The sequence below is a fragment of the Gopherus flavomarginatus genome, chromosome 4, assembly GCF_025201925.1.
Source record: "Gopherus flavomarginatus isolate rGopFla2 chromosome 4, rGopFla2.mat.asm, whole genome shotgun sequence".
Lineage (NCBI taxonomy): Eukaryota > Metazoa > Chordata > Testudines > Testudinidae > Gopherus > Gopherus flavomarginatus.
The window spans coordinates 197,191,029-197,200,911 of NC_066620.1; the positions used below are offsets into that span (position 1 = coordinate 197,191,029).

Below are 9,883 nucleotides of genomic sequence, written 5' to 3' on the forward strand. Positions count from 1 at the left end.
TTTCTACTTTCAGGTGTAAGTCATACAGAAATGTAAACTTACTGAAATGTTCACAAAGCGCTGTTTCAGAGTACTTAAGTACTGTATATAAAGCATAATATCAAAAGAAAATGAGGGTAATAAGTAGAAAAACAGACTGTAGGCTCCAATTTAAATTGAAACAATGAGTCAGCAATACAGATTATATGAGGTCCAGAGTTCCACCAGAACTAGACTGTAAGCAAATTAAATTTTCATTGCAATGAAGGTGGGGGGGGAGCGATGTTTTCTTTTAAATAGCATTAATCAAAAGTTTCTGATAGCTCAAGGGGTATGACTGGCCTGCATACTTTTTCAGCAATAGCATCTGAGAGCTCTATTCTCCACTGCTGTCCTGAATTTCTGTGTGGGTGTGTTAAGCAGCACAGCAATAAGCATGAAGTTCCGAGGGGTTAAAAATTCATTGTACATTTTACTCTCATACAGAATCTTCTATATTAGGATCTCAAAGCATTCTACAAATATGAATGAATGAAGCCTCATAGGAACCACAGGAGGTGAGTGGTGTTAGTTTCTCTCTCTGTAAAATAGAAGGCAGACATGACTTTCTAAAGGGCAGAAGAATCCTATATTAAAAGACACAAATAGAACCCAGAGTTCCCAAAACCAGGCCCTGATTTACCCACAAAAGATAATGAAATTGATTTTAAGTATCCAAGGTGCAGTGAAAGGCACAGTCAACACTTTTTGGTTTTTGTTTCACAGTTTACTTTAAGGAACCCTAACAGATTTGGTAGGACCAAAACCTGATTTTCCCAGTCATTTTCTTACATCTCCTCTATAGTGTGAGTTAATGCAATGCTTTGCACGTACTTATTTTAAAATGAACAACTGTGTCAATACACATTTTTCTAAAATAAAGTTGCAAGACACAATAAGCAACTGCATAAGACCAAAACAGTTTGAGTGAAGAAAAACTATTTGTTTTAAAAAATGGTTCAGTTTAAAACTTTCTGGGTTTGACTCAATCATTAAGAAATAAAACAGATCTTATAAATTCATAGTAATGATTGGAAGTCCCGTTGCAAATTACTGAATTTTGCAAAATCTGTGAAAAAATGAGGGAAGTGGAACAAGGATATTGCATATAATATTGTTCACTTATTTTGACAAATGTTTTAATTACAGCAGACCCCTGTGAATCAACATTTGGCAAATATGCAAATAGAAATAGTAACTAAATAATTAAACCTAATGATTGTCAAAATAAAGGATGCATTACCCTTGTTTTATTAAATTGCTCAATACTCACAAATCTACAAACTTCAGTAAATTGCAGTTGCTTTGCTAGAGAGTCAGTGGTTATGAGAGTTCAAAATCTGCTCTAACTGCCTTGTTCTGAAGAGTTTACATATAATCCAATCCTACAATATCTTACTCACAGAAGAAAGTCTCATAGGAGCAGTGAAATTCTGGACCCAGTAAAGTCAATTGCAATACTCCTTTTGACTACACTGAGACTGGAATTTCACTTGAGAACTCCAATGGGACATGAATGAGGACCACTGACATGAATAGGATTTGAGGGATCAGTCCATAAATCAGACCAAAAATGAAGGAATGCAACAAATTTACTTTGGATTGTTAGGCCAGAAACATGTCTTGTTGCTTACGGTGCCTTTTTTTGCTACAGTTTTAATACAGCAGGACTTTGATTTTATAGCACATGCATGCTGTGGTATCAGCTTGGAAGCAAAAATGGATGCTAGAAGGAAAGACAATTAAGCAGATAAGAACTTATACCAAACACTTGTAATCAGTATCTAATAAAAACTGCCCATGAAACAATCTTCAGTAATAATATTGCATGAGCCCAGGGTTTTAGCTCCAGGCTGCTGAATATTGTCAGCAAAGAAATTTGGGTGTTTTCTTTAAGCTGGTCCTGTTTAAAGAAAAAAAAAGAAAAAGAAAAACGCTGACATAAATCAGGATTGCTCCATTGACTCCACTGTCTCTAGATGACAGATTATAGTATTTAGGGGAATAAGTGCATCCAGTTACCCACCACGAGGAGACTGTCATTTCTACTATCTACCCAGTTTTCCTCTCATTTACACTGAAGCACCTTTAATCTAGTCCATATTACAATAGCGTAAGTGAAATAAGAATTATGCCCTAACAATCTCCCTTTCCACATATAGTAACTGCCCCTCTATCTGGTGATATTTCTATATTACAGTTAGGGTGACCAGACGTCCCGATTTTATAGGGACAGTCCCAATTGTGGGGTCTTTTTCTTATATAGGCTCCTATTACACACACACACACACACACACACACACACACAATCCCGATTTTTCAGACTTGGTGTCTGGTCACCCTAGTTACAGTCAAGCTGCTATGTGATGCCATTACATGGCTGCAGACTTAACTTGCAAGAATCACTCAGAGGATTTTCAACCAAATACAGATTCTTCATCTTTCAATTATTGGTTCACATCCAGCCAAGATCAGCGGTGAATGAAATAAAGCCATTACTATCAGGGCCATAATGAGTAGCTGGTCTCACTCCAGTTCTTGTGAACAAATGTTCATGTGAAAAAACCTAACAGTGGTTCTCTTTGGGCAGTCTCAGCAGAGGCCAATGTTTGAATGGGCACAAAAGCACTTTGGCAAAGCAGAGCAGGAAAGCTCACATTGTCACTGCCTGTGGACAAATAAGGGATTTCTTTCTGCACATCTTTCAGTCCAGCAACTACAACAAGAGGAGCTGTACTTACGAAGAAAGACTTAAAAGTTAACCATTTTTATTTTATTTTTGTGTGTGTGTGTGGTGTCAAATTATGTGGTATCCCACATATCAACCAAATACACCATAAAAAGCAAGGAAATAAGCAGTAAACGCATCCAACACCCCTCTCATAAACCTCAAATAACTCCCCTTCCACCACCCACAAATTTCCACTCATTTCAAACATGGGCATATTCTTGCTGCTTACCATGCCCCTCCTACTTCCCTCCCACACTCAGTATGTACCAGAATCAATTGGTTTAAACGTTTAAGTGCTAAACATGGGAGAGGAGTGTGACTGGGCAGCCCCATCTGGAGCACCCTTCTGTAGCAGAACACAGCCTGATAGGCATCTGTGCTTCAGTTTCCCCTCTCAGTAACTCCATGCAAGCTTATCCTCTAGTCCATCAGCACGGTTTATTACCAGACACAGTTCATTTAATCCTGAATGAAGTCTCAACACATATAGTTAATTTCTCACTCCAGTGCAAATAGTCATTAAGATCACCCAACATCTTATCCAGTAACACCCCATACATCACACACTGGCATCTTCAAACATGTTCACACACTCTGTCAATCCTCCCTTATCCTTGTACCAGAACAGCCACCCTCACCCTTCCGACTGGAGTGCAACCCCACTTTTCCCAATGAGAACCCTCACAGCTTCTCTGCTGGGGAGCCTCCTTGTCAGGGGAGCATCCCTTACCCCTCCTGCCCTCTCATAGTTCCTCCGGATTCAGCTCTCTGCCCCTAGAGAGATCAGCAGGTGAACTCTTCTGCTGCTGCTCTGCATTCAGTCCTCTCTGGCCCTCGGTTCCAGTTCTCCGGTTTAGAACCAGCAGGCACCTCCCTCAGCTACTCCTGCCTTCATCCCTCTATCTCTAGTTCTCTGACTTGGGGATCACCACTCAGCAAACCCCTCTTGCTGCTCTCCTACCTTCAGCCTTCTCCTAGGTCCCAAACATACAATCTCTGGAAGCTCTCAGCTGCCCTTTCCTCACTGATTCTATTCACTAGCTGTGTCTCTGATACTCCATAGACACCAGGTGATAGTCCACCCTCTTAGCTGGCCAAATGGGAGAACAGTTCCGGTACAGGGATGCTGGACCTACTTCATAGAGAAGGACCAGCCACCCTGTGACAGGGAGCATGTGGGGTTGCTATAGGCCCTGAGAGAAGCATGGAGACCATCTGTGTTGGAATTATGGGAAGAGAAAGCATGATGTGCAAGTGCAGCTGTGAGGGCACACAGCATCTAGCACAATGGGGTCTTGGTCCATGACTGCAGCTTTTAGGTACTACTACTATACAGATAACAAATAGGGACGTGTATGCCAGAGATGGGAGGAAAATGGGATACGAGTTGAAGAGGGCAGTGTATATGAGAGGTGGAGGAGAGAAGTTATCTGCGCTGATGATCCACGAGTGGGGGTAAAGGGAGACTGTATGTGGGAATATTGAGGCTGAGCAGGTGGCCTGAAGTAGAAAGTAGTTCAGTGCTTCTGTACTAAGGTACTGTTGCTTGAAGGGTTTCCTTCGCACTTCAAGGCAGTAATGTCATTGGGAGTGGTTGACATGTCGCTACCTTGGCAACGAGACTCTCGACTCCTAGGACTTTGCTCCTGGGATATATTCAAGCCCAGGCATTGCTCCTGCGATATATTCAAGCCCAGGCATCCATGCTTGAAGCTGATGACTCAGCTTCCCAGCATATCAAGCCAGCTGCACTGATGCAGAGCCTTTAAGTACCAATATCTTGGCACAACCACTGGGCTTCTCCCGTTACAGGGACCCTACAAAGCTCTGGCCATCCCAGTTCAGTCCCCAGCACGCACACACCTCTACCTCTTCACCCTCAGCCCAAATAATGCCCCAATCACCGTCATATGATGGCCACATTTCAAGACTGTGCATGTTTTTCATTTAAGATAACATTTTTTCTACAGGGAAATAGAAATGAAAGTTTCTATCAGAGAAAAGCATGTTTGATGGAGAGATCCAAGTGAAAGAGTGGTCAATGCTTTAAGAGAGGAAGTTTGGAGCACAAAGGACAGAAGACAATTCTTCTCTCACTCCGTCTTAAGAGGGGATGGTGGCTTACAAGGAGTAGCAGGAGGGGAAGCAATTATCATACTGAAGAGTTATAGACACTTCAATTTAACTCTTACTTTGGGCCTAACTTCCACCCCTCTTCATTAGCAATTATTTTCCTGGTGGCAAACCAATCTCTCCTATCTCAAGAAAAGAGAATGTGGCCCTCATTCTCAACCTTAGTTTTCATTCCTCCTCTCTCAGTTATCCTCTATCTGGAGACTTCCTCCCTCTTTCTTTTACTATATGTTCCACTCCCTGCCCTTCTCTTTGAGCGCAAACTCACCTCCACTTCAGGACTCATGCACTAATTCAGGGATTGGCAACCTTTGGCACACGGCCCATCAGGGAAATCTGCTGGCAGGCTGGTATGGTTCGTTTACCTGCAGCCTCAGCAGGTTCAGCTGACTGCAGTTCCCACTGGCCGTGGTTCGCCGTTCCAGGCCAACGGGGGCTGCGGGAAGCGGCGTGGGCCAAGGGATATCATCTTAGCTATGCTTTCTATGTAGCCTGTTGTAAAAGTAGGCAAATATCTAGATAAGTTGAAAGCCCCTGGAAGACCTCTGAGTAGCCCCAGAGGAACACATACCCCTGGCTGAGAACTACTGTCCCTATTCCAACCCCTTCCCCAAATCCCTGCCTCAGCCGTGCCTCTTCTCCGCCTCCTCCCCTGAGTGTGCAGCATCCCGATTCCCTCCTGGAAAGTCCTAAGCACGGCCAAACAGCTGTTTGGTGGCAGGAAGAGCTGGGGGGGTAGGCAGAGGAGCGGGGAGGCAGAGTGGTCGGGCGAGAGGGGAGCTTGGCTGCTGGTGGAGTCAGCACCTATGGCGGGCCGCAGGAAATAATGCTGCCCGCGTGTTTGAGACCGCTGGCTTAGTGGCTCTCAGTGCTGATCCTGTGATTTTCTAGGCATCTAAAAGTAAAATGATGTGTGATGCTCAGCTCTGCAATGCCTAAGTCCCTTTGTCAGTCCCACCTTTTGTTTATAAGGACTTGGGCCATGGAGTTTTTCTTCTTGTTTTATAGAGGCATCATGTACATTTAAGAGACTACTTACATAACAAATATTCTGAGAGATTTTTACCTTTAAATCAGTAATATAACAGAAAAAATATTACAACTGGTAACATCATTACTACATCGATTTTCCTGAATGCCTAACTGCATAAAATTAGTTCTTACAATATTGTTATAACATGAGAAATTTAATGCAGTATTATTCTACAATTAGTATAGCTGCATCATCGTGTAAGAATTACTGTACACAATATTACTCTACGATGTATTATTCCAGCACTATTATTGTACGCAATACATTGCTATAATTAGTATTTTTCTTGTACTATTGTCGTATGAGAATACACTGCATGCAACATCATTCGCTAAGGCAGTGTTGCTTCTTGGGCTATGATAACAGTCTACATGCAGCACGAGCCTGCAAAGAAGGGTCGCTCTTTGCACTAGCAGTGCTTTGCGCGCGCCGTTCTTCGGGTATTATCTGGACCTGGAATTGATCAGCTATCAGGAGAGCAGCAGCAGCAGCAGCGTTATCCCTGGCACAACGACGGAGCCCTGCACTGACCGCCCTGGAGGCAGCAGAGTCCCCTGCCCGGCACCTCCCATTGTATTATCCCCCGGCATGGCACGGGAGGCCGGGGTCAGGGCCCCGCCCTAGTAGGAAAGCGCTGGGCAGCAGCCGAGCGGGGATGGAAAGCCCCGGGCCGGGCCCCCCCGGCACGTACCTTCCCCGGCGCCCCGCATGTCCGCGGTCATTGGGCTGCACGCGCCGGCTGCCGAGCAGCGTCTGCGGGGCCGGGCGGAAGGAGGGTGCGTCCCGGCTTCTTCCGCCCGGCAGCGGAAGCTCAGAGACCGGGGCGGGGGAGCCTGGCGCGCGCAGCGTGGCGGCCGCGGGACGCGTCTCTCCGGAGGCTTTGGGCGGGATCAGCGCCCAGGGACATGATGGCGTCAGCGCCTCCCTCTGCCCCCACCGGGCACCAGGGTGCCAGCTGGCGTTCGGTCCCTGGGATAGCGCCCCCATGGTGGCAGCAGGGTGCCCTCAGGGACAGCACCTGGCACCCTCCTGCATACCCCACACAGGAACACCGGCACCCTAACGCATGACCCTACTGCCCCCCTGCAAAGAGCCCTTGGCAGCATGGTCTGGCTGCCTGCATCTCCTCACGGGAAAAGGAACCCCACTGGTGCAACCTGCATGCCGCTTTCCAGTGACTAGCAGTGCCGGAAGGTGTCTGGGCTGGCTGGGACCTGGCCCAGGGTGACTGGCAGTACTTTTTAAGCTGTCAAGACCCAAAAACACTATGTGACAGACTCAAAAAGAGGAACACAAAAATAATTCATGCAGGGAACTTAAAATGTTGTAGGATTCCTTCCTTTAATATGAGGATCTCCTTATATATCCTCAGTTTTGTAATTTGTTATTCATTGTTCATTATTTTTAGCAATAAAAGACAAAATTTGGAGTTATTTTGGGATTATAATAACATTCCTTCAAATGAGGGATCATTTCTTATTATTATTTCTCAATATATCTCAATAATTTGAGAATTATGAGCAGCATTAACTAAGTTTCCCTTTCTGGAATCCATAGTGTGATGACTGGCATTACTTTGCTTCCTTTTTTGAGAGTTCAGTTTATCAAAAAGTTCAAAGGGCAACCTGGGCCCTAGTCTCTTGCTGATCAAAATACTATCTTGTAGTCCTCAGGTTACAAATCTTGACTGTCATCAGAAAGCTAAATATATACACTGAAAACACTATCAGTTAAAAGCCTGTGCTATTGCATGGGTGTAATTTGTAAATGTGGTACAGGACTTAAAAATTGCATGGCATTGTTACTCTAAAACGTAGATGCCAATTAAGTTAACCTATGATAGTGCTTTTAATTTAACAAAATCTCTGGCCACCCTAGTTCAGTCCCCAGCACACACTCAACATCTACCTCTTCACCCTCTGCCCAAATAATGCTCCGATCATCGTCAGATGATGGCCACATTTAAAGACAGTGCATGTTTTTCATTTAAGATAACACTTTTTCTACAGGGAAATAGAAATGAAAGTTTCTGTCAGAGAAACATACGTTGTTGGAACCTTCTGGAATTTTCTACTCCACTGTCTCTTATCACCGTCTCACAAAAAAAATAGGGAAATGCAACCTAGATGGAGAAAACAGAATTTGACGCAGTGACGATTAGCTTTCTCTACACAATATCAGTACGTGAGTACACCACAAATATGCATTGAAATGAGTATTTCATGTTATACAAATAATGGCACTAACAATATTTTAGTGTGTTTTTCTACATTAACATGAATTTAAGGTTAATCCCAGGAATTTTGAAATGAAAGTTAGGGAATTTTGAACTTTAATATATGTAATATCACTTTCATTTGCTTGTCATTTTTAAATATTTAAAGCTCTGATCCACAGGGCCTCCACAAATACAGAACAAAAAGACGGTCCTTGCCAAAACAGCTTACATCTAAGTGTGAATAGTTCCATTGAAACCAGTAATACTATTCACATGCTTAAAGTTAATCACATGCTTAAGTGCTTTATTGGATTGGTTCCAAAATGAACACATTTATTTAGCACAACGATAGAACAAAATTTATGCTATGAAAACAGTGTAGTTATTTAAGGATTCAATCTTGTTTGCTAAGTGTTTTGCATTACTTCACTGGGACCAGGCCCTAAATATGTACGTTTTATGTGCTTCGATACCAAGGAAGGCTTGAGAAATATTAGCGTCCAAACAAATAGGCCTTGAATATTTTTCCTGGCAATGAACCACAGGCACAGTGGCATACAGAAAAGTTTTTAGAAGTTTGTTGGTAGTATCCCAAGCACCAAATAAATCTATGGGAGATGGGTTCTTTTGGACAGGGCCCTGGGGGCCATAGGCCGTGTGTTTGTAGTTTAGCAATGTAAATAATGCAATAATTGCTGTGACCTATATATTTAACTCTATTTTCATAGTTCAGTTTAAAATATTTAATCCAAAGAAAGCACAATTAGTGTCCAACTAAAATATAAAATACCCTTTATATGTCAACAGTTGTATGACAGAAAACTCTGTCTAGGAACAGATGGCAGTGTCTTTGTTAATCTTGCTCCACAGATGAGTGGAAATAAGTTTTAAAACAGCATAGACAAGGGAAAAAAAGTGCACATACATGGAGAGCAACAAACAGAATTAGCTAGAACTGACTAAACACATGAGAAAATAGCTGGTAAAACTTACTGGAGAGACATTTGGTTCTTCAAAGCACCCAGCAGCATAAAACATATCTGGAGATGACTGTTCATGCAGCTGCATGCCCTAGAATAACTCACACTTTAACTGCTCTGTATTTAATAACAGAGAACTACAGAATGAAATAGGACATTGAATTACTGCATATCTTGAAAACAACTCTACTTTTAAACAGGTTTGAGAACTATCCAAATAGTGATTATTTTTTCCCTGCCCCAACACATTGTTATCTAAAACTGAACAATGAGGATCATACTGTGAGATTGAAACCATAAATCATGTTCGGGTGTGGGCAGAAGTGCTCCCCACAATCAGGAGTTCTCATCAGAGATGTTCTGATTAAGTGCAGATTTGAGCTCAGGTGCTGACATGACCTCTACTTGGAGGGCCAGCACAAGACCCAAGCATTGCTTAAGTCACACGTTGAATGCTTAAGTGTTGAATAAGCTTTATGTTGAACCTCTGCACAATGGTGAATTTCACCCATGGAGTTCATCCTGAGAACATGTGCTGCTTAACTTTGCTCATGTTATAAATTTTTGTATTCACGGACTGTTATTGTGGTGACTGTGCATGGACACAGGGAGGTAAAGCTCCTGGCAACCATTCTGGCTCTAATCCTGATCCCTGCCTGTGTGACAGTGAAATTCTATACTATTGAAAAACTAGATATGTTCCAAACACTTCTATTCACCCAATCAGTCATGTGATTGACTAGGACAACATTTTTTCCCTTAAGATCAAT

General features: G+C 43.0%; 1 protein-coding gene across 3 annotated transcripts in view; it reads right to left on the reverse strand.

Annotated features, from left to right (window-relative positions):
* Positions 1-6,711, reverse strand: part of LDAH (lipid droplet associated hydrolase) — a 230,253-nt gene extending 223,542 nt beyond the window's left edge. For all 3 annotated transcript variants that reach the window (XM_050950949.1, XM_050950950.1, XM_050950947.1), the window contains exon 1: positions 6,607-6,711. In XM_050950949.1, the coding sequence (XP_050806906.1) occupies positions 6,607-6,637 (31 nt within the window). In that variant the 5' untranslated portion in view covers positions 6,638-6,711. The remainder of the gene's footprint in view (positions 1-6,606) is intronic.
* Between the last annotated feature and the right edge of the window lie 3,172 nt (positions 6,712-9,883).